The following is a 25,476-nucleotide window of genomic DNA, read 5'->3' on the forward strand; positions in this document are numbered from 1 at the left end:
ATGCAAGCGGCCTCAGGTTGCCTCATGGTTGGGCCACCCCTGCTCATGTGGTCTGATCCACTGATGAGGTAAGTCAGATGAAACATTGGGAAGCATTGCTGGGCAATCTCCAGTTCATTGAATTGCAGCTTGATCTGCAGACTTGAGCAGATGTTAAAATGACATCTCCCTGCCCTGAAAAGGTTCCTATTGATTTCTGCATATCAAGGCAGCAACTGTTACCCTGCACATGCCCGATCCCATTTGATCTCGGAAGCTAAGCAGGGTCAGGCCTGGTTAGTACTTGGATGGGAGACCACCTGGGAATACCGGGTGCTGTAGGCTTATACCATAGTCTTTCCAGACTGAAGGTTGGACACCAAGGAGTGATAGACAGGAGCAGGCCAAGAGAGGTCTTTCTTCCTATTCAGCTGCATGTGCAGAAGAAGCATGTCCAAAGTTTTCCCAAACATAGTTACTACAGCCTCAAACCAGCCTTCAGATTAAAATAACCAGCCAGATTATGAGTGTGAAAGCATGGCTTCTCTCCGTGCAATTTCGCTGCAATGGGGGAGTTCTACAATGAGAATTGCTCATTTCTTTTTTTGTTTTAAAGGAAGTGTGGGCAATATAATGTGACTGGGATATTCCTGCAAGATCCAAGAGTAAGTGCCAAATTATATGATCAGTCAATTACATTACATTAATTACATGACTGAAACTCCCAACAGACTTAGCCCCCCGGCCCCCTGAAGTTGTTGCCAAGCAGCTTCAGTAGATGTTAACAGCCACACAGGGAGGGGTGTCTCCTCATCCAAGTCATGGTTCTTAAAAATAGCTCTAGCTGCTCTTCTTCCTCTCTATGGCAATGTCTTAAAAAAAAAAATAACAAGTTTTGATCAGAGATAGCAGCAGAACAAAATAAATTAGTGTACTGTACTGTATATACTATGGTCATCAAAACATCTATGACATTACTTTGGCTCTCTCAAAAGCAATTTTCTTGCTTTAGATACACAATTGTAATAGACCAAAATCAACTGTGTACAGCAGGGAGCTCTGTCCTTTTTCTACTGCCAATAGTTGTTGTTGTAACCTTTATTGGCATATATATATATATATATACATCAAAACAATATACGAATAAAATTCAAAATTTATATAAGATCAGAAGATGGCTCCATAATCCATAAATGCATGTCACACACAGGAAAAATCCAATAGTCAATAGTGCCCCCATTAGCTGATCTCATACAGGGATAAGCTTCCAGTCTCATTTCCTGCGTACTTATGACTGTGGTGACAAAACAAGAGATGTTGATAAGAGTTTCTCCCTTCTCTACTGACAAAAGTGCTTGTAGCACATCTGCCTCTGCCCATCCCCGGAAGCGCACTAGGATGGGCATAAGATGTTTCTGTCGCAGGGTCTTACGCAAGGGACAGAACAAAAGGATATGTTCAACTGACTCCACATGGTTCAGATCACAAAGACAGACCCACATAAGAACATAAGAACAGCCCCACTGGATCAGGCCGTAGGCCCATCTAGTCCAGCTTCCTGTATCTCACAGCGTCCCACCAAATGCCCCAGGGAGCACACCAGATAACAAGAGACTTCATCCTGGTGCCCTTTGTTCTCAATACCCTTCCTAATGATCCCAAGCAGTGGCCTTCTTCACTGCCGCCGCACATTGGGTCGACACTTTCATTGACCTGTCCACCACCACCCCAAGATCTCTCTCCTGATCTGTCACAGACAGCTCAGAACCCATCAGCCTATATCTAAAGTTGACCCACCTTAACCCACCTTGACCCACCTACCTGGGTCCACATGACCCACCTGGCCTTGACCCACCTACCTGGGTCCACATGAACTTGCACAAGCAAAGTAGCTGGCTCAGGTTCACACAGACCCATCAGGGCAGTGGAGGCTTGCCCTGGGGCGAAAGAACAAATGTTCCCTTACCTGGAGGAGACATCTGGGAACCAAAAGTGCCCGGCTGGTCTGGGTAAATTAGCGGGGGATGGGGGGAGTTAGATAGGATTGGGCTATAAATGTAGCTAAATCTTTTCTTCTATGGAAATGAAGCTTTGGGAGGGGTGGAGTGGTGCAGCATAAGAACATAAGAACAGCCCCACTGGATCAGGCCATAGGCCCATCTAGTCCAGCCTCCTGTATCTCACAGCAGCCCACCAAATGCCCCAGGGAGCACACCAGATAACAAGAGACCTGCATCCTGGTGCCCTCCACAGAGGGTACTTAATTGTTTCCCCACCCAACGTTTATCTGCTTCAACTACTTTTCCCAGCCAGGTCCACTCCCAGGAGTTTGAGAACACAAATTTCCTATCACAAACTCTCATTTCAAACCACACAGGGGGAAAAGCAATGAAGGGGGGGGGGGGCAGTGGGTTGCAGCCAGTAGGAAAGAGTCTTCCATTCATCTTCCAAAGCTGCATTGTCTTGGGGTTCAGTTACAGTTATGTACACTTACATGCAACAGAGTAATACCAATAGTCTGATTTGGTATCAGGAAGTTTACATACATGTTTTGAGTGCCTTGAAGCACCAGAGGAGCTAAAGGAAAAGATGTAACTTGTTTGGGAAGAAATTGCTGAGCCGGCAATGCTTATCTTCACACACCCACACAATCCCATTCAGAGATCTCGGTGTTCTGGACGATTCCTTTGGAGGTTTTCTTTCTTTGTCTGGAATCTTAGCCTATTTTATTTTGCAGCGCCATAAAGCTGTAGAAACCCAGAGCTGTCCCTTAGAAATGTAGGTCAGGCACGCTGTACGAGACAAAGAACCTTCTGTATTGGCTCCCCCTGGCAGTCTGTCCTGAATGGGAAGGAGCCAGGCACATGGCAAAATGAAAAAAGGAAAGGAGTGCGGTTTATCATTTCTCTTGGAAAGGCTACAATTATTTTGCATGCTGGCTCTGGAAGGTTTGGGAATGGAGGTCTGTCCTATCAGGGGAAGGGCTGCTTAGATTCCTTGTTCAGCCCAGAGAGGGGCCTTTTCACCTTCAAAGAGATTGCACAGTCAGGTGCACACAAGCCTAGATTTCGACAAAAGAACTGCATTCCCTTCTGGGCACTGCAGGAAACAGGCCAGATTTTCCAAACAGTACTTCCAGCTAGAACTAATTAAGGATCTTTGCCTTTTACTGGAATGCAGAGCAGGAACTCTTTCTGGGTTAAAAAAAAAAAATCCCTCAAGGGGCTGCTATTTGCAGGGTATGAACCATGCCAATAGATGCACCTCTGAAACAATTAGAGCTGCATCTAAGGTGACTACTTGGAGTACATAGCTGAAGGGTACTCTCAAGGTCATCAAGTCCACCCCCCATCTCTGGGTCAGTTATTACACGGGGACAGATTTGAGCAGAAATGGTCACATCTTCATATATTCTTAGCAGTTCTATCCCAGCACCCAAAATGTCTTGAAAAATCTTGAATCCTTGATTCAATGCCAGTTGATATCCATTGCTTCTTGTCCCAATGTTAAATGGCCATGCTGAAAAAATGGAGCCATGTTATCTCAGAATGACCTGATACCGTGGTTAGAAACCAGGATCGGCTCTGCTGAGCAAGCTGCAGCTGGCAGAGGCTTGTGCGGGTCACTATTTGAAGGGTGTCAGTGATGAAGAGTGTGAAGCAAGAGGTAGCTGCAGGGTAAGGGAGGGGTGATGGTAGTTGGCGTAACTGGTGAATTGGCCAGGGGAGTGGTTGGTGCTTCCCTCTGCCAATCTACCACACCTCATTAGCAGGCCAGCCCTGGGTTAAACCATTATTAGAAATATGGCAAACAATGGGGCAGGAAAATTAGTAGCCATCATTACATAATCCTCCTACAGCACAAACTGCTACTCCTTTCCCATGAGATTGTGAGTTCCAACAGTGTTTCTACAGGCAAGCAGCCAGTAGAATGTACACACTGTGAATGAATGGATGGCACAAGTGCCTCCAATCTTTGTACTGTGTGTAGCTCAGCCTCTCATTATTAGGGCTGGTGGATACCATCAGTAGAATCAAAGGATGTTGCCGGACTGGACCACTTCAGGTTGTGGAGTCAGGGATGGGTTCATGGTTGAATACTCCCCTTTCAAAAAAAATGTCCCTGCACCTAGAAAAGGAGCATCTCAGGAGAAAGCTATTGACATGCTTTCTTCCCCTGAACCTCCTGACCTCCCCACCCCAATCTGCCCCAGTCCTTCCCCAAACCACCCCACTGCTGACCTACCTGCACCAGTGGAGGTTCTGTGGCCTGCCACTGCTGGTGATGCTGCCACTGCTCAGCTCCTGAGCTGTCAGTAGCAAGCCACAGAATGACAGAGCAGCTGCAGTGCCAGCAGTCCAGGCTTCACAAAATCTGCCAGTTTAAGGGCAGCATAGGAATGAGTGGTAAGAGAAGTCAGTAGGCTGTCCCTCTGTGATGCCAAACTGCCAACATGTTGCTGCCTTTGCCCCAGGTATTTTACCAACACTTGTATCAGAGATTATCGTAGTCTTCTGAACAGACTACAGCCTCTGCCATGTTCTTGTGGATGTCATATATGCTCCCAAGGAAGTCCTTTGATTATCTGACAAACAGCTCAATCTTTCCCTTGCTGCCCAATGGCGGCAAGACTCCTACAACAGCGCTGATTGCATGCAAGTTCACATGCTGCCGGGAGTGCCGGCAGGAAGACCTACGCCTTCCCACCCATGCCATCACTGAGGTCCCTGCTCACCAGAGCAGGTAAGACATCAGGAGATGCGGGAGGAGGTTGCGGGAGGGCAGAAAGGAGATAGGGAGGGGGCAAAACCGGGAAGGGAGGGGTGTAAAAGGGGTGGGGAGGCAGCAGGAGGGGGAGGATCTGTTTTGGTTGGCCCACGAAAGATCTTACCCCTCTGGCAGAAGCCTCCCTAACCCCTTTCTCTCCTTGGACTTGTTGGTACCCAAACTTGTTGGTGGCAAACTTGCTGGTGCACATCCAAGGAGACACATTACGGGTTGGGGGGGCTTACGTGAGGGTAAGGAAATTTAAATTCCCCTTTCCCTGCTGAAGCCCCCGCCCCCCACAAATGGAATGCAACCTTTGTCTATTTGGCATGGCTGCAATGGTGGGGGGGGGAGAATAAGATTCAGCCTCAAGAGTGGTTACCTGGTTACCAGCTACCTTGGGTCTCTTTGGGGAGAAAGGCGGGGTAAAAATACCATAAGTAAGTAAGTAAGTAGGTTCAGTGTTTGTATTTTCTGTTGTAAGACACAGGACGCTTAATTATGTGTAGCTTTTTTCTTCATGTTTTTTGGTGGGTCTGTATTTCTTCCTCAACAAAGGTAAAGACAGTTCAAGAACTTGATCTTTGATGAAAAAAATACTGGAACAATTAATTTCAAAGCAGGAACTGTGCCAGCACTTAGCCCAAAGCACAAAGCAAGCGAAGAAAAACTCTCTAATGAAGAATGAAGAACCTTAAGGCTGATTTTATTGTTGTATCATCTTAGTGGGGTGTGGCTATGGGGAGTGTCATTACAAGCTCCTGCACTTCAACATTCACTACTACACCACTACTCTCATACACAACTGAGAAAACACAGCTGTCACACGCATACTGGCTTATTACTTTCCAAACACTTGTATTGATTGTTAAGTTACTTGTATTTACAGGAGCAAAGTAAGATCAAACAAGGATGAGCTGCACAGCTAGTGTTGATCACCTGGCCAATCCCGTTTTGCAAATGGAAATGGCGAAATCCAGTGTGCCAATAAACATCTCATCTCCCTGGTAAGTTCATGTCAGGATTTGGAAACACATCAAATGCTCCAGGGCACCAAATGCAGATTTGAATGGAGCCATGGGCATCAGAATGTCTGAGATCCAGAGGTCTTCTCATGGCTGCCTTCCCGGCTTTACCCCACACTGGAGCTCTGCAAGAGCTAGTGTGTCCCATAATTACCCTTCCAATGTTCATTTAACATGTGGAGGGGATAAACAGAACCAAACTGGTTGGCCATGCCCCCTGCATTAATGTGCCTCTCTCTTCTGAGTGTCCACGCATTCAGTGCTTGTCTGAAGATGGAGCACTGAAATGGCCAGCCAGGAGTAGGTCTAGCAGGCAAAAACTTACTTCCTCCTCATGTTCCTATCCCTGTCACATTTCCAGAGGAGCAACAATGGTAGCTGTAAGAACACATCCTGGACTAGAAGGGCTCTGAAAAACATCTGCCCCACCCCACAGCAAAGCCCTTTGTTAACACACATGCTCTGGTGATACATGCATTGTGCATTTACACGTGACCCCAAACATGCCGATCCAGGGATCTTGTAGTCATTGGTCATGATGCACATGCCACACCAATGGTCACCATAAGAATGAAAAGTAATCTGGGGTCCCCTCTGTTCCAAACAACTAAGAAAAATTAATGTACAGTCTATAAACAATGTGATCAGATATCCAAACTGATATGCTGAATAGAAGGAACAGCATATGATTATAATATTGCTGGTAAGTATGTTGCTGTTGGTTACAAACAATTAACTAGGAGAGAAACACTGTTAATTACTGTAAGTGAAAGAGCCAGAAAAATAATGGATAAACATTATTGGATGAAACTTCTCCAGGGAAAACAGATTCTAGGTCAGAGGTAGCACTTAACTGATGGGGAAAGGAAGAGCAGAAAAACCAAGGAGGGGGATAGTACTTTTTCTTGCTGCTAGAGCAGCGTTTCTCAAACTGTGGGTCAGAATTTCAATGGGCATTTTATTTTTAATAGGGCACAATCCTAACCAGGTCTACTCAGAAGTAAGTCCTATTTTGTTCAATGGGGCTTACTCTCAGGAAAGTGTGGTTAGTATTGCAGCCTTAGACTTGATGGGATGTGACTGCATTTGGGGACATGTTACAGATCTGTACTTCGAACAGGCTACGATATATATGCTTTTAACAAAGATAGTCAATGGAACTTACCCCCGGGTAAGTGGGGATAGGATTGTAGCCTTTTGGATATTTGTGGAATTTTTTTTTAAACAGATCAGCAACTGCTTGGGAGGGTTAGGTAGGGTTTGTCTTTATTTTAAATAAATTTTTTAACTTATTGTAAACTTTTAATTTACTTACTTGATTGATTTGATTTTGTCACATGCGGCGTGTTAAAAATTTTCCTGCTTGATGGTCATGACATCACTTCCAAGTTAATGACATCACTTCCAGTGGGACCTGACAGATTGCCATTCTAAAAAGTGGGTCCTGGTGCTAAAACGTTTGACAACCACTGAGCTAGAGAATCATTCAACTTCAAGGAAGAGAAAGACAGAGAGATAAGTTAGCCAAAGCAATCCCCTCACTTACACGCACACACATAGACGTGACTTGTGTCCTTGTGCTTTTGGGGAAGGCATGTCCTCTTTGCATGTCCTCTATGTACCTCCTTGGGTTAGGATCAAAGTCTAGAAAAGAGTTCAGTGAGGACCCACAATTAAAACTTAACTAACAAGGAAAAAATAGTTATTGTTTGATCTACTGCTATCTCCAATCCAAAGAAGCCGGGGGATATACATCACGTTTGGGAAATGGAACTGTCACTTGGTTGAGAGAAGCACCCTAAGTATTTCTAACTCTTATTAAAAACTGGGTGAAAAGCTTACTCACTTGCCCAACCATACTTATAACTGGCACCTGCCTGTTTTTGCAGAAGACCATACAGCTTCAAATGGCCGGGAGAGTGCCAATTTCCATAAGGTCTGCTTCAACAAGGGCAGGTATGAGCCATGAGGCCTGAGAGCCCAATCCTGTCCAATTTTCCGGTGCTGGTGCAGTTTTGCCCAGTGGGGTGTGCAGTGCATCCTGTGGTGGAGGGGCAGCCACCGGGGCCTTCTCAAGGTACCGGAACCTGTGTTCCCTTACCATGGGGCTACACTGTGTATATACCGGACCTGAAAGTTGGATAGGATTGGGCCCTGAGTCCCTGGAATTTGAGGGAGCCCAGAGTTTGCAAGGGCTGAGAAGTTAGCCTGTAGGACTCATATGTCCACCTATTTGGTGACCAGTCAGGTGAAAGTGCGCAAGACCTTATATTCAGTGTTTGACTTTTTTGCCTAGGAACTGTACCCTGCTCTCTCATGGAATGTTAAGACCCTTGAGATAATGGAATACACAAGAACAAATTGAGAACATGCATTTCTGACTCACTGGGGGTCACAGGTGATCCTGGCCCCTGTGCCACCTGGGGCCAGGATTGCAGAATGCTGTCCTCCCCACATAGGAGAGGTGCCCGCCCCCATTTCATCTGGGGGCCTTTTAACCTCACTTCTGGTTTTTAGAAGAAGGCCTTCATTAAGGCCTTCTGAGGGCCTATTTTCAGCTGAAAACAGGAAATGAGGTTTAAAGGCCCTCTAGACAGGGGTCAGGAAAGCATTGGGGGGTGAGGAAGATGACCCCACAGGCATGGCACCCCAGCGTATTTGACCCTCACAGGTACGCCAATGCTGGGGTTGTTTGGCCAATGAATCAGTGTGTAAGATTGGTCAGAGAGACCCTGGACTGTGACATGCATTCACCCTCACATACTGTGGAGCAAGGATGGGCAAACTTTCAACTTTAGGGATCCTGGACCTTTAACAATTGTGTATGAGAGAGAATTTCAGCAAGTGCAGCTTACCAGCTGTGAGATGACAAGCTGCACCTGCTGAAATTTCCTCTTCTGTACAATTGTTCAAGGTCCAGGATCCCTAAAGTTGAAAGTTTGCCGACCCTGCTGTAGAGTGAAGGAAATCTAAAGTGAATCTGGATTTTCGAAGTGCAACTTTTAGGCTACCATTTAGCTCCAAAGAATACAGAGAAGTAGGCGGAAATGATTCTTCACATACATGCATACATATTGTATATGCTTACATCTTGGCTCACATTCTTGCACTTTTGGGGACTGGGCATCCTCTTTCAAAGGCTCTTGTGGAGTATATTGGGTAAAGATCAAAACCTACAACAGACTTACATTAGAACCTGCAATTAAAAAATTCACTAACAAGCTAAAGACAGTTCACCACCACCCTGCAGGGCAAGCATCAACATGAAGTTATTGCTTAATAATTAAAGCATAATTGCTTTAATAATTGCTTTAATAATTTAATAAAGCATAATATTGCTTAAAGAAGCTGGTATTCTGAATCTGTCCTTCTGAGAGGATACATTGTCTGCTTATAAATCTGAATTTGTTATTGTGAACTGCTTTGACAACCATTATGGCTGAAAAGCAGTGCACACATGTGGGAAACAAATAGACCAAAAAGGGTGGGGATAAAAGCACTGGGGAAGAATCTAAAACAGGGGTGCTCAAACTTTCAACTTTAGGGATGCTGGACCTTTAACAAGTGTACAGAAGAGAGAATTTCAGCAGGTGCAGCTTGTCATCTGTGGGATGACAAGTTGCACCTGCTGCAATTCTCGCTTCTATACACTTGTTAAAGGTCCAGCATCCCTAAAGTTGAAAGTCTGAGCACCCCTGATCTAAAAGAAGGGGAAGAAATTCTGCCTTTGAAAGATGTAACTTAGTGGCAAGGGCATTGTATCCACAAGGAAATGGCAAGAAGACCGAATGAAAGATCAGGAAGGTGTCCCAATAAATAAGTAACTTGAGCCCCCATCAACCTCATAATATCTTCAGCATGCTTTGGTGTTTGGTGTTTGGAGAGCATACATGCCAGGTTTCTTGTTTCAATGAGTTTGGCAGCAAAGGGACCGGAAGGCTCTGGAAGGAATGTGTGCCAAAGTTAAATGAGGCTCTCAGAGGGCCTTTGTTTGTCCAAAACTGGAGAATGGACAGGGCTTGGAAGCAGCTGCCCCAGGGAGCAAGAGGTGTGAATAGGCCCGGACAGAAAAGAATGCTCTTTGGGAGTTCAAGACAGGACATGGCCTGGAATGAAACCTCCGGACCATCTATAAAAGATGACACTGGATAAGGGGCGGAAGGACAGCAAAGTTGGGACAAAGGAGGGATTCAGTATTGGTTAAAGTGGAGCAAAATGTGACAAGGGAGAGGGTGTGGTTAAAAAATGGGCTCTAAAAGTGTGACATGCTTTAAGGGTGATCCCACCCATTGTTCTGTTTCTTCTAAAGAAGGAATGTCAGAGACCTGTCCAGCTCCATCACAACCCATTTCCATAGCTGATAACTAAAATCTGAGATAATTGGCCCTCTGCCCTGATTTGAGTCAGGTTCGTTTGAACCCTGCAATGTAGTCCAGCGCTGTTATGTTCTTAGGAACATCTACTGCACCGCCGCCCATCTTTTTGCACAACAGTTACATAGTGCTTACATGTGCTGTAGCTCTTTAGTGTAGTCCCCTGTTACTCCTATATTGCAAAGGCAGGAAGGTGTCTACAACAACAACCCTGCAATGTAGTCCAGTGCTGTTGTGTTCTTAGGAATATCTACTGGGCCGCTGCCCATCTTTTTGCACAACTGTTCAATAGTGCTTTGGAAATCAGATAATTAATTCCCCACAGGTTCCTGGAGGCCTCAAGGTAAGGGAATGTTTGTTGCCTTACCTCAGGGCTGCATTGTGATTGCATTGAAGGAAGGAAAGAAGCTTGAAATCACCAGTTCCTTCTTAAAGTGTCACAGTGTAAGACATTTTTAGCACATTAGGAATACAATCTGAATTCAGGCAAATATTAACATTAACTCTAAGATATGCATGCATGTGTTGCGTTTAATCACAGGTGAAAAACAAGGAACAGAAGGCGGAGACTTAAATCTGTGACTGCCCCTTCACCACAGGATGCAGCACACACCCTGTTGGCACAGCTGCACCAGGGCTGGAAAGCTGGATTGGGTTGGAAGGCTTTTAACACTGCAAAATAAAATAAATAAATAAATGTTTGTTGTTTAAAAGATTTTTATACTGCTTTGCTGATACCCAAATATATGGTTCCCTGTCCCCCAAAGAGCTCACAATCTTCAGTTTGGGACTGTAATCTAAACATCTCTTGTTTGGTCTGATGGTAAAGCAACACCTGTTCACAGGACCTTGTATCTGAGCTATCTAGCATTTCAGGTTTAACTGTTATCTTAATTCGTTTCCATAGGAGCTGGGAACTTGTTTGATTTGATCTTGCAGCACAGATATGGCTAATTTAGTAAGTTTGCAAGTTCCAGTTTGCAGGTCTCCCTTGCAGGGGAGTAATTTTGGCAGAATATTGGCAGATGGGGCAGCAGTTTCCAGCTCCTGGTCCTCAGAAACCTCCGTTCTACAACTTACTTATATTTTCCATTACAGGAAATCTGTATCCTCTCTGTCCTCTGTGTCTTTAGTAGCACAATCCTAACGCTCCTTTGAGCTGGTATAGCCCTACCTGTGCCAGCTCCAAGTGCTGCAAACATGCCATAAAGCATGCTTGTGACTACTCGAGAGCCAGCAGCACTGGTAACTTTGCACAGGGTGGAAGGGTGGAAAGGGCGCAGATCAGCAGATGGGGTGGGATCAGCAGAGCAGACCTTCACCATATCCTAACCCCTCTCCTGACCCACCCAGTGTTAACCAGTCTTCCCAATTTCTTCTGATCCAAGATGGCTTGTGATTTACCCAAGTTAAGGGGAAATAGACCCCCTTACCCCAACAAGACCTCCAGCTGCCTCTTAAACTGCATTGGATGCAGTGCAGGCTATGCAACCTTGTGGCTCCAGCACAGCTTAGGATCGGGCTGCCCATTAGACATCCTCATCATTTGTAGATTTCCAATTAACAAGCCGTCCATAGAATTAAAACACATGCACACACTATTTCCTACTTCAAAACAAAAATGGATTCAGCCTGCATTTGAGTGCTAATTTATGCATAAAAAAGCCATTTTTCTATTTGCTGAATGGTCTCTGGCTCCCATTAAAAGAAATTATAGGGAGTGACTATTCAGAAGGAGGGGCTAAACATAATGCTGTCTCATGCCGATCAATAGCACTGGGTTGGGACTGAAAGGGGACTACTGAACTGCTGATTAACCTTTGCTACACCCTGTGGAATGTTTTATATTTGGATTTAATCCAAACCAGCCTCACGTTAGTGCTGCACGATTTGCAGAATTAATCATGCACTACAATGCTGACCTATCTGAAACCTTCCCTCTCTCAGCCACAATCACAATATGGACATAAAGGACCGTATTGTGCTCATTCCCATTTAGAACTTGCCTTCCCCTAAGGAGATCAGAGTAGCATGTATGGCATATGTGCCCTACTCCCATTTACTATGATAACACTCCTGTAAAGTAGGCTCTGCTGAGAGGAAGTGACTAAGGGCCCAATCCTATCCAATTTTCCAGTGTCGGTGCTGCTATGCCAATGGAGTATGCACTGCTTCCTGCGTTGGGGAGGCAGTCACAGAGGCCTCCTCAAGGTATGGGAATATACTGCACTGTACTATATCCTGCATTGGACCATTAGGGCCCAATCCTATCCAACTTTCCAGCACCAGTGCAACCACTGTGCAGCCCCAAGGTAAGGGAACAAACTATCTTCCCCTATCTTGAGGAGGGCTCCATGAGTACTGCCCCACCTCAGGATATAGTATATGCCCTATCTGCATGGCTGCATCAGCACTGGAAAGTTGAATAGGATTGGGTCGTAACCCAAGATCAACCTGTGAGTTCCAAGGCCCAATGGACAGCTGAACCCAGGTCTTCCTGGACCTAGTCCCATGACACCACACTAAGAACTAATTTTTAAATCACTTTTTCATGTTATTAATTATTAATATATTTGCATATTAATAATTATTACTTCATTATTGTTTTTCATATTATTAATGAATAATTTATATTCTTGCTCCAAGGAGCTCAAGGTGGTGTATGTGGTTCCTGATGTTGTTTACAGTAAGGCCTCTCAAAGGTTTTCACTTTGGTGTCATGAGTATTTATTCATTTATTTATTAATAGTTTACTTATTTATTTATTAAGCTTATTAATACTTGTTAATATTTAAAATGAATATTAATATTACTAATTAATAATATGAAAAGCTAATGAATTAATTAATGAATTATCTAATTGGCTATAATTAATAATATGAAATTAATGGACTAATTATTAATAGTTTCACATTATTAATATTAATAGACTAAAACCTGATTCTGAGCCAAACTAGACAAGATGAGGAGATGCACTCATGCATGTTACTTTTATGACAAATGTATGTATATGATATATTTTGATACATACATACAAATGTATGTATATGATCGTACATGTATATGATTATCATTAAAGTATGTGTCGTATACATATACGATCATATACATATATTCCTATCTACTTTCATTTACAACATAAGATAAATGTGCATTTATCATTAAATGCACATTTATGTGTTGTAAATGACAAGTAGATAGGAATATTTTTGTCTTAGTCCTTAACCTCCCATTCAATTGGAACTCTATGTTCCTAGCTCTTGGAAATTATCAGCCAATCTAGCAATCAATTGGTTTGTCTCTATGGTCCTCTTCCGGGTTAGTCTCAACAGGCCATTCTGTTCTGTTTTGCTCTCTGTGTTTTATTTTTCTCCCTCCGCTGCGTGGGCCGAGGGTATAGAGTTGAAAACTCCTAGAGGGGATGGTTGTGCTCCCATTGAAAGAACCTGTTGGCATTGGAAGCCACAGTTAGCCGGGTTCAAGTTTCAGCAGCTCACTGGAAACAAGTGATGGGGTTGTGATGGGGCAGGGCTTTATCCCAGCTGTGACTGGACTGCCTCTTCCCTACAATTCACATTATTCCTGACTCAGGTCCTGTTGTGGGGGGAACTGTAGAGGGGATGAGACACCAACAAGGGAGTTAGAGTGCATCTTCTCCATCATTGCAGGCTTGGGGCTCAGAGTGGCTTCTGACAACAACCCTGCAGTGTGGTTGGCAACCTTCAGTTTTGAATGACTATGGTATCATGCTCTGAAAGGTGGTTCTGGAACAGCGTCTAGTGTGGCTGAAAAGGCCAATTCGGGAGTGACAATCCCTTCCACACTGGGAGCAAGTGCAGTTTGTCCCTGGTCTGTCTCCCTGGCTATGGGCCTTCCTTCTTTGCCTCTTTGCCTCAGTCTGTTGGCCAAGTGTCTCTTCAAACTGGGAAAGGCCATGCTGCACAGCCTGCCTCCAAGCGGGATGCTCAGAGGCCAGGGTTTCCCACTTGTTGAGGTCCACTCCTAAGGCCTTCAGATCCCTCTTGCAGATGTCCTTGTATTGCAGCTGTGGTCTACCTGTAGGGCGCTTTCCTTGCACAAGTTCTCCATAGAGGAGATCCTTTGGGATCCGGCCATCATCCATTCTCACGACACGACCGAGCCAATGCAGGCGTCTCTGTTTCAGCAGTGCATACATGCTAGGGATTCCAGCATGTTCCAGGACTGTGTTGTTCCAGGACTATACCCTGCAGTGTAGTCCATTGTTATCCCAACGTTGCATATGGAATGGGGCTGATGTTGCGCGAGAGCTTGTGACAGCTTTCTAATACACCCCGCTGCTCACAGTGGAGATGGAGCTGATGGTGGCATATGTCATAAGGATTACATTGCAGGGTTGTTGTTGTATGTAGACAGCTTCCCACCCCTGCGATATAGGAGTGACTACACTGAAGAGCCACAGCACATGTAAGCGCTATGTGACTGTTGTGCAAAAGATGGGTGGTGGTGCAGTAGGTGTTCCTAAGAACATAATAGCACTGGACTATGTTGCAGGGTTGTTGTTGTAGACACCGCTTCCTGCCCTTGCAGTATAACAAGGGACTACACTGCAGAGATGTCATAAGGCTTAAGCATCTCTTGTGACATCTCCGTAGTGTAGTCCCTTGTTGCTCCTATGTTGCAAGGGCAACACCACCCATCTTTTTGCACAACAGTTACATAGTGCTTACATGTGCTGTAACACTTCAGTGTAGTCACTCCAATATTGCAGGGGTGGGAAGCTGTCTACAACAACAACCCGGCAATGTCACCCTAATGACATAAGCCAGCATCAGCTCCACCTCCACCATTAGCAGCAGGGTGAATTATAAAGCTGTCATAAGTGCTCTCTCTCTCTCATCAGCCCCATCCCATGTGCACTGTTGGGATAACAACAGACTGCACTGCAGGGTTGTTGTCATAAGCCAGGGGTGCTCAAACTTTCAACTTTAGGGATGCTGGACCTTTAACAAGTGTACAGAAGAGAGAATTTCAGCAGGTGCAGCTTGTCTTCTGTGGGATGACAAGTTGCACCTGCTGCAATTCTCTCTTCTGTACACTTGTTAAAGGTCCAGCATCCCTAAAGTTGAAAGTTTGAGCACCCCTGTCATAAGCTGTCTGCAATAACAACCTTACAATGTAGTCCAGTGCTATTATGTTCTTAGGAACATCTAATGCACTGCCACCCATCTTTGTGCATAACAGTTACATAGTGCTTACGTGTGCTGTAGCTCTTCAGTGTAGTCCCATTATTCCCACATTGCTGGGTGGAAAGCTGTCTACAACAACAACCTTGCATTGTAGTCCAGTGCTATTATGTTCTTAGGAGCATCTACTGCACTGCTGCCCATCTTTTTGCACAACTGTGAAATAGTGCTTTGGAAATAAGATCAGTGCTTTCGAAAGCAGCCCCCGGGTCATTTTCTTCTAGGGGCTGTTGTGGATTTCTAGCAGGCAGTCTTCCAATACGTGCATGAATAAACCCAGTTTTAAATTCCCCTCTATAAGCCTAACCTCAGATTGCAGTGCAAATCATGTCAGGCTGCAACCCCATCTACACTTTCCTGCAAGTAAGTTCCACAGAATACAACAGGGTTTTAGATGCGCATAGGATTGCACTCTTAGATCCCAATCCTGTGCATGTCTACTCAGGAGTCAATCCCATTGCAGCCAATGGGGATGACTCTCAGGTAAATTGCAGCCTTGGTTCACTTGTTGATTCCATACCTCCCTCAAAAGCACCCCGAAGCGTTCAAAACAAACACTGCATTGCAGTTGCGCGCAGACACGTGTACTGCGACCTGTGAAAGAGCCAGACCAAACCAGGAGTCATCAGTGCAAAGCAGAGACAGTAGGGCAAAGCTCAGAGGCTTGGCGTGGTGCATGCTCTCCACTCTAGTATTTTGCTGTCTAGCGGGACCTGGCACCCATGCACGGAAGTGACTTCAGATGACAGCAGGGAGGACACGTGTGCGGAAGGAGGAGGTCGCAGGGAGGTGCGCGGGATATGGTGGGTAGTCCCGACGGGCGACCGAGGAACTAGGTGAGCGGGGCCCCGCCCCCAGCCCGGGGCAGAAGCCACGCCCATCCCGTGCTTGCCACGCCCCTTGACTCCCAAATGACACATTGTAGAGGGTGGGGAGGGAGGAATTCCTGGTGTGCACAAGAGACCCATGTTTACCACTGAGGTTTTTGAATGGGGTGGCAGAGCTCAGCCCTGGAATGGATGCAGTCAGATGGAAAAGGTTGTCTCTGAGCATGTGCAGAATACATTTTGTGGTCACCAGCCTGGGAGCAAGCCTTTCTGATCACAAGGTGTGGTCTGGATCAGTGTTTCTCAAGGTTCGTCCTCTGCTGTACCACTTTGCATGGTCCACCTATCGGACGTACTGCTGGATGGAGCTCGTGATGATGCCATCACCAATTACCGTACTTCTGGTTTGGGAGGCCAGATGCAATGCGACTGTCAGGGTGGATGAGAGGATTTTTTCTAGCATGGAAAAGCATGCTTTGGAGCTCTGCGCACTAAGCTGAGCCTCCAACCACTTTTCGTTGAGTCATGTTCCTGGTCTCGATGCCAGGTGTCCAGGGGTCCTGTGAGTATCACCAGGCACCACCTCTAGTATCACTAGTGGCACCCGTACCACTGGTTGAGAAACACTGGTCTCGAGAGAACCTCACTTTTTTGGGAGTTAATTGCTGCATGAGTATTAGAACTACAAGGTTCGGTTCCATTTGGGTTCAAAGACATTTTATTGCTGTAAGATAGTCATTTTCAACCTTTTTCATCTCATGGCACACTGAGGAGATGCTAGAATTGTCAAGGCACACCATCAGTTTTTTTACCATTGACAAGGTACACTGCCCTGCCAGCCAGGGGCTCACGTCCCCCATGGCACCACTAATATATGACCCACCCCCAAACTCCCGTGGCACACTTGCAGACAATTTGGGGCACACCAGTGTGCCACGGCACAGTGGTTGAAAATCACTGCTGTAAGGAGTGGCAATTAGTAAAACAGGATGGTAGAGCCCAGAGATATCTGCCAGAGATATGAGCCTTCTATGCACAAAGAAGTCTGGGCTTTTGAATTGGACTACAATCTGCTGGGTCCATTTTCCTCACCATCCTTGCTGTCACGCTGTTGGTAGTAGGATGTGCAATAGTTAGATGTCTCTCTTTTTCCTGGCAGGATCAAAACAGTCCTGTGTTTCTACATTTTTCTAAGTAAATAGTTGCAGAAACAAATTATAGTATTTTCCATGCGAGAGAAATTAGGACTTCAGTGTGGCTGGTTCTCAATTGGATGTTTTTGGTGAGATTCAGATTTAGCCTTATGCATTTTACAGTTGTGTAGTAGTTTTCTGCAGGAAACTGGAATTTGGTTGCCATCCAGGCATCTTGGTCAAGCCATCTAATCACCTGTCTTATTGATGGTTTGCCCTACTACTAGTGTTGGTAGGAATACATAGTTCTGAGCCTTGTAATAGGGCAGGGTATACATTGAAATAATACTGGATTGTACGTCATACATTCAAAGTGGCATCGTGTTTTCAGAGAAGAAGATTTTGAGAGCTCTGTTAGGGTAACATTGTCGGGTGGTTTTCTTAACTTTTTTTTTTTTAATTGCCCTTTGGTAAAGCTTTGTAAGTCACTTGTAGAAAGAATGGCAATCTGGCAAGAGCTCTTTGAGAAAACTCCAGTGTGGCTGCTCCTGCAGTGCATCATGGGAGAAGCAGGGGTCTGCCCAACTTAGCTACAGCTCAAATTTCTCTGGCAAGAAAAGACCTTTCTATTCCTCCATGCCTTGTTTATTTGGTAGTGTGATTGGGTTTATTTTGTTGGCTTATGCTTGTATCTTGCCTTCTGTTTTAATCATATTAGTCCTGATGATTCTTGTTTTATGGTATTCATTGTTTTTTATGATTACACTTGATTACTAGCCACCTGGTCTTATAGAGCATCACGTGTGTGTGTATACAGTACATCATTTTAATAAAGAAATATACGGTTGCATTTCAGGATTCATGCAAGGGAGTTTCTCGCTCGACTGTGATGCACGTTGCCCTTTAGAGGGGTCTGGGACGCTGAACATCCTACCCTGGGCATGGCGGAAGCTGTCCATTACATCCACCTGCAAAACTTTAGCAAGTCCTTACTGGAGACTCTGAACGGGCAGCGCCTGGGCGGACATTTCTGTGATGTGACGGTGCATATCCAGGAGGCCACCCTGCGTGCCCACCGGTGTGTGCTGGCTGCCGGCAGCCCCTTCTTCCATGATAAGTTGCTGTTGGGCTATTCCGAGATCGAGGTGCCCCCTGTGGTGCCCAGCCAGGTAGTGCGACAGCTGGTGGAGTTCATGTACAGTGGCTCTCTTGTGGTCGCCCAGTCTGAGGCTCTGCAGATCCTCACGGCTGCCTCTATCCTCCAGATCAAGACCGTGATTGATGAATGTACCCAGATCATCTCTCAGAGCCGCAGCCCAAAACCTCCCACTGCCCCCCCGCCAGTGCCCCTCGCCCTTCCCAGGGTGCTCCCTGGCAAGTCCCAAGAGCAGCCACCCAAAGAAATCATCAGTGGTGTCTCCCGGCCTGGCGATCTTGACTCGACCCACCTGGAACCTCCCAAGCTGCTCTGCACCTCGGAGGTGCGTTACAAGCTACGTGATTTGCTTTCCTCCCAGCACAGGGAAGTCCGGGCAGCCACCTGCGAGGGGGGCATAAGTGATGGGGAAACGGGGACCCCATACCTGCATCCCACCGAGGCCACACCCAGTTGCCACAGCCGCAAGCAACGCCAGCCAGTGAGGCTTCAGCTGTCAGAAACAATGCCTGTCATCATCAAGGATGAGGAAGAGGGTGGTGGGGAAGGCAGGGAGGGGACGGTGACCGAAAGGGAGGCCAAGCTGAGCTGTTTTGCAGAGTGTGGCACAAGTGGAAACTTCCCTGCGGGCTTCAGCGATGAGGCAGAGGCAAAGGATTCTGGGTGCAACAGTGGGGCCAGCAGGAAGGAGAGCCTTCACCTGGACTATGGTGCCACAGAGGGCCAAGATTTCTTTGGGAACCAGGATATGTTTTCAGAATCCTTCATCCCATCCTGGCAGGGGGAGGAAAGTGGTGAAGAAGCCGTGGCTTCAGCTGCACGAGACCGGGAGAAATTCCACTCGGACTGCAGTTTGGAGGCCTCCAACTTGAGAAGCTTGGCTGGCGAGTTCAAGCCGGACTTGGGCGGTCCCACCTCAGCTTTCCCACCACGCAGCACCAGCAGCAGCGGAGGTCTAAACTTTGTCTCCTCACTGGGCATCCAGCGGGAGCTCAAGGCCGAGGTCAGCGGTGCCAACACGGCCACCAGCACCACGAGCATCTTTCAGTTCCATCTGCCCCAGCCTGGCGGTGTGGCCCAGAGCTTTTACAGCATGCAGCAGCAGCAGCAGCCACAGCAACAGGAAGCTGGCTCCAGCAGCATGGTGCAAATGAGCCCCAACGCCCTGGTGACAGGCAGCCTGCATGGCGGGGAGCAGCTGAGCCAACAGCCTGGTCCTTCCCGCTGCTCTGAGCCCTCCTACCAGTGCAGCCATTGCCAGAAAACATTCAGCTCCCGCAAAAACTACACCAAGCACATGTTCATCCACTCTGGTAATGGCTGCTCTGAGGTGGACATTTCCGGGAGGGGTTTGGGGGTGGAGGTTAGGGTTTTGCACTTTTTTATGTGAAAAAACTGATTCAGGAGCATGTTCTGGTAAATATTTCATTACCCAGCGTGTAATTAGTCTGTAGAAGACCTTGCCACAGGATGTGGTGATGGCATCTGGCCTGGATGCCTTTAGAAAGGGATTGGACAGACTCCTGGAAGTGAAGTCCATCACAGGTTACAAGCCATGATGGGTGAGGACAACCTCCTGGTTTTAGGCTACCTCGGAATGCCAGATACAAGGGAGTGGCAACAGAATTCAGGTCTCTGATTGTCTTATGTGCTCCCTGAGGCATCTGGTAGGCCACTGTGAGGTATAAGAAAGATGGACTAGATGGGTCTTTGGCCTAATCCAGCGGGGCTCCTTTTATGTTGTTTTCCTGCATATGGAAACATGCTAGTCAGCGAGAACGTGCTCTGGAGGCGGGCTTTTTGCTTTTAGAAAAAGGCAAAAGCCCAGCAACCCAGAAGTGTTGGTTATTCTGGGCAGTGTTCTGCAACCCACTAGAAACCGAGTCATGACCCACTTGTGGGTCATAACCCACGGTTTGAGAAATGTGCTATAAACCTTTAATTTTCCACGTTATAGGATTAACCTTTCATACAAGGATATCAAGACCTATCCACACTCATACACAGAGTGCAAATCCATGAATTGCTGACTTGCAGCCCTTGAGTTTTTTGATTTAGCCACAGATATCAGTACAGGCAGTGGTGCCCAAACTTAGCACTGTCACAGAACCCTTCTTTCCCAGCATCCTGTTGCAGCAGCGCCACCATATTGGATCTCGCAAGAATAGCACGAGATCCTGCACGATCCAAGCTGACGGTGCCAGGAAGAAGAGGCTACTGGGGATATGCCGTGGCACCCCTGTAAGTTCACCACAGCACCTGAGGGTGCCGTGGCACATGTTTTGGGAACCACTGCTGTGTGGGGAGCTCAAAGAATGGATGTCCTTTAAATCCAGGCTGTAGGGAAGGTTCTCCTTGGAGCCTGGAATTCCATGTTCATTCTAACTGGCTGTGTCTTCTTTCCCTTTGACAGGCGAGAAGCCCCATCAGTGCAGTATCTGCTGGCGCTCTTTCTCACTGCGGGACTACCTTCTCAAGCATATGGTAACCCACACAGGGGTGCGCGCCTTCCAGTGCTCCATCTGCTGCAAGCGCTTCACCCAGAAGAGCTCCCTCAATGTACACATGCGCACCCACCGCCCCGAGCGCTTCCAGTGCTGCATCTGTAACAAGTACTTCTCCCACCGCACCCTACTGGAGCGCCACATGACCACCCACACTGCCTGGAAAAGCAGGCAGCCTGACACGCCGGGTGCCATTGCGGCCACTGCCTCGGCCGCCGACTGGAAGGAGAAGCCCAACGTCACCGCTGCCGTTTCTGCCACTGAGGGAGCCATCGTCACTGCCACGGCGTGGAAAGCGGGAGAGCCATCTGCTGAGGGGGCCATCACAGCATGGAAAGCAGGAGATCCGGCTCCAGGGGAAGGCAGCATCGTGGCCTGGAAGGGGGAGGCCCCTGGAGAAGGGCCTGTTACATCCTGGAAAGGAGACCCAGCTTCAGAGGCATCCATACAGACTCATACCTCCTAAGAGAGTTCTGTTTGCCACTTTCGGAAGGGCTCTTGCCCAGCCCTCAGCATGCCCCAGAGAGGTGGCACTGAGCTGTTTCTCTTGAGCCATTTAATTTGGAAAAGCTGAGAAGGGGGATATTGCTCAATGGTAGAGCATGTTTTTTACATGTAGAAGGCCCCATAATCAATTCCTGGCATCTCCGGCTAGCTTTGGGGAAGAAGACTCCTACCTGAAGCCCTGGGGGGGCCATTGCTGGTGAGTGTAGACAAATGCTGAACAGGATGGACCAGTGGTCTGACTTGACCTATGACAGCTCCAAAGTTGCCCACTCCAGCATCCTACAAACTGGAAAGCTATTCACATGGAACCGAGACTTCTCCTTTCAGGCCACTGTGATTGGCAGTAGATTCTCAACTGGATGAGGGAGATGACACTACTTCCATGAGCAGTTGGAGGATGTGGCTAGGGACATGACGCCCTTTAGAACTCTGCCCTGAATGGTAATCCTGGCCTGTCTGTGTTAAAGCCCTAGCTTTGCATGCTGAAGAAAGTAGATCCAGGAAACCCCAACATCTCCATTTAAAAGAATTCTGAGTAGCAGGGCTGGGAAAGACCTTTGCCCAAGGCATTGTAGAGCTGCTGCTGCTCAAGAGTAGACAATATGGAGTTTGATTGACCAGCGATTTGACCTGGTATAAGGCAACTTCTTATGTCCATAAGGAGCCATTAGAACTATGTAGAACCTCCATGTTCAGAGGCAGTAGGCCGTGGAATATTGAGGGGGGGCTGACAGCAGGAGACAGTTGCTGCCTTCTTGGCCTGTTGATGGGCTTCCCAAGAGCATCTGGGTGGCTGCTGTGGGGAACAGGATGTGGACGAAATGGGCTTCATATGGGTCTGATCCAGCCAGGCAGCTCTTACAATGGAACTGCAATAGCAGATAGAGCATGTGAAATTCCATGGCTGTTCTAAGCTTTCAGGCTGAAGCTACCATCTGTTGGAGTGTTTAGGATGAGACTATCTCGAATCAGATGCTTCATTGTACTTTGGTTAAAGCGAGCAGTTGTGGGTGAGTTGTGGGTGTGTGCAATGCTTATAGTCATGCTGTTTTTGCCCTGCATTTCTAAAAGTATTCAGATTTCAGGGATGTTTTTTGTTCTATTCCAGTCAAGTAATAGATAGGTAATAGACTGGAAGTCCACTCAAGTAATAGACTTCCTGTCCCTGTTTTCCCCTTTCCCATGGGAAAAGCAGTGTGAGTGTGTACATGGTTATGCCACCAAAGTATAGCACTTCCACTGCGATTCTTGGATCAAGGCCTCGTTCAGTGACCAAAGAGCCTGTGTCATTTCCTACAAGGGGCACAATTCTTCCGACTGATTGGCGAAGTGCACACTCGATATTTGTGTCGCTGGAAGCCAGTGACGGTTGGATCCTGCCAGGTGCATTCCTTGCTGTTCTTTGTCTTTCCTCATTGGGGAGCACTTACCGTGACCACAGTACATTCCCAAGGGAGAAACCGGTGTGGTTTTGGCTGCCGCAGAACCTAATGGACAGTATAGCTCCTCAGTGCGGTTAAAACATCCTTTGGTCTTTCCAGACATTTGTCAGAAAATAAGAATAAAATGTTTAATGTGCTTATTTTCTGCTCAGCTTCCCAGAGAACTTTTCTATACCAGGTATCGGTTGGAACATGTATGGCTTGTTGAAGAATGTTGGAAATGAGTTAAGTAGACATTCAGAGTTGGAAAGATACCAGAAGGCAATCTAGTCCAGCACCCACTGCAGTAAATCAGGGCTATGCACCCACCAGCTCCCACAAGTATGCACATCAACCCAAATGTGCTGCGTTGTTTAACTTATGGCATTCCCAGTCACCTGATACAGTGATGCCAGCTGAGTTTGTTTGCTTTTAAAGGCAATCTGACAAGTATCTGGAGGATCATCCTTATCAATGACTATTAGTCAGTACTGCTAAATCTTACACTGGCAGGATATCTGAGCCCTAGACATTGGGGCCAAATAACAGGGGGAGGCCATCCTTTCCACATTTTGCTTGGGAGTTGCATCTGGTTAGCCACTCTTGGAAACAAAATTCTGTACTAGTCATTGTTGAATCTTTGGTTTGGTCCGGCAAGGCAATTGTTACATTCGTAATCTATGCAAACCAGGCTACAAGAAATCAAGTGTCCCATTCAGTACAGTGGGCCCGCCTTATCCACGGGCTCCATATCCACGGATTTAATCAACCGCGGATTGAAAATTTTGAAGTTTGAAAAAATCTTGATTGAAAAGATTGAAAGTTTTAAAAAATCAATTCACATGCTCTGCGGTAGCCTCATTTGCCTTGTGCCTGCCCATTTATGCACGTTTAGGCAATTTATGTATGTTTTAGGCCAGGGGTGCCCAAACCCTGGCTTGGGGGCCACTTGCGCCCCTTGGGAGCTCCCAATCCGGCCCACGGGGAGCCCCCAGTCTCCAATGAGGGCCTGGCCCTCCAGAGACTTGCTGGAGTCTGTGCTGGCCTGACGTAACTGCTCTCAGCATGAGGACGACTGTTCGACCTCTCACCTGAGCTGTGGGATGAGGGCTCCCTCCACTACTTGCTGTTTCACGTCTGTGATGCAGCAGTGGCAGCGAAGGAAAGGCTGGCCTTGCTTTGTGCAAGGCCTTTTATAGGCCTTGAGCTATTGCAAGACCTTCATTCATTCATATAAGTTACATCTCTAATAAATTCATTTATGTAAATTTATTCAAATTTTAAATGTGAATTAATTTTTTCCCCCTGGCCCCCAACCCACTGTCAGAGAGATGATGGCCCTTCTGCCAAAATGTTTGGACACCCCTGCTTTAGGCAATTCATGAAATTTGCACAAATATATGCAATTTCTGCAAATGTACATCTTTTGTCAGCATGATTTCTGCAGACTTGAACATCCGTGGATTTTGGTATCCACAAGGGGTTCTGGAAACAAACCCCCACAGATCTGGAGGGCCCATTGTAAATCACTTCAGAACATGCGTTTTTTTGGCAGTACAAGCAGTATTAATTATTCACTGCATGTATTGCAACACTGCATGTATTGCCTCCGACGCATCCTCGGCATCACCTGGCAGGACAAAGTTCCAAACAACACAGTCCTGGAACGTGCTGGAATCCCTAGCATGTATTCACTGCTGAAACAGAGACGCCTGCGTTGGCTTGGTCATGTCGTGAGAATGGATGATAGCCGGATCCCAAAGAATCTCCTCTATGGAGAACTCGTGCAAGGAAAGCGCCCTACAGGTAGACCACAGCTGCGATACAAGGACATCTGCAAGAGGGATCTGAAGGCCTTAGGGATGGACCTCAACAAGTGGGAAACCCTGGCCTCTGAGCGGCCCGCTTGGAGGCAGGCTGTGCAGCATGGCCTTTCCCAGTTTGAAGAGACACTTTGCCAACAGTCTGAGGCAAAGAGGCAAAGAGGGAAGGCCCATAGCCAGGGAGACAGACCAGCGACAGACTGCACTTGCTCCCGGTGTGGAAGGGATTGTCACTCCCGGATTGGCCTTTTCAGCCACACTAGACGCTGTGTCAGAACCACCTTTCAGAGCGCGATACCATAGTCTTTCAAGACTGAAGGTTGCCAATACTCATACTCAGTATTGCAACACGCTGCCTCTTCAAGATTAGAGTCCTCGGTTGCTTGGCCTAACAGAGGTGCCTGTTCCTTTAATAATGCCGCGACTGGGAGAGGTTTCATAGATGTAATGCTTTCTGCCATTGCAGCTCCATGGTGATGCCTTTTATTGCGCTTAAGTAGCTGGTTAATGGACTGAGCAAAATGGTTAAGATCTCCATCAATATCTTCCTTGGTGAGAACGGAAGCTGGATCTTTTAGTGCAATGTGTGTGCTTGCTTAGTTCAGGGCTAAGTGATGCATTTAGCTGGTAATCTCCATTTGTTGTATCTCTTCTGTTTACCAGAAGGCTTCTCTGCCTGGCAATAATTGCCATAGCACGGTTGTCTTGACGAGCTTAATGATCATCTACCCCATAA

General features: G+C 46.8%; 1 protein-coding gene and 1 pseudogene across 2 annotated transcripts; both read left to right on the forward strand.

Annotated features, from left to right (window-relative positions):
- Positions 1 to 207: 207 nt before the first annotated feature.
- Positions 208 to 324, forward strand: LOC136654912 (5S ribosomal RNA; annotated as a pseudogene).
- A 15,818-nt stretch (positions 325 to 16,142) lies between these two features.
- On the forward strand, positions 16,143 to 23,674 carry ZBTB45 (zinc finger and BTB domain containing 45). 2 transcript variants are annotated; one of them, XM_066628317.1, is made up of 3 exons: positions 16,143 to 16,205; positions 18,186 to 19,798; positions 20,899 to 23,674. In XM_066628317.1, the coding sequence occupies exons 2-3, from the start codon at positions 18,271 to 18,273 to the stop codon at positions 21,453 to 21,455; spliced, it is 2,085 nt and encodes a 694-aa protein (XP_066484414.1). In that variant the 5' UTR covers positions 16,143 to 16,205; positions 18,186 to 18,270; the 3' UTR covers positions 21,456 to 23,674. The 2 variants fall into 2 exon arrangements, with proteins under 2 accessions (XP_066484414.1, XP_066484415.1); XM_066628318.1 differs by lacking the exon at positions 16,143 to 16,205 and adding an exon at positions 16,354 to 16,504.
- Positions 23,675 to 25,476: the final 1,802 nt, after the last annotated feature.

This window comes from Tiliqua scincoides, chromosome 5, assembly GCF_035046505.1.
Source record: "Tiliqua scincoides isolate rTilSci1 chromosome 5, rTilSci1.hap2, whole genome shotgun sequence".
Classification (NCBI taxonomy): Eukaryota; Metazoa; Chordata; class Lepidosauria; order Squamata; family Scincidae; genus Tiliqua; species Tiliqua scincoides.

Bases quoted from the DNA above. Each gene is read 5' to 3' on its own strand.
- ZBTB45 (XM_066628317.1), top strand. From the start codon at position 18,271: ATGGCGGAAGCTGTCCATTACATCCACCTGCAAAACTTTAGCAAGTCC. The intron at 19,799-20,898 runs GTAATGGCTGCT...TCCCTTTGACAG, and splicing joins GCACATGTTCATCCACTCTG to GCGAGAAGCCCCATCAGTGC.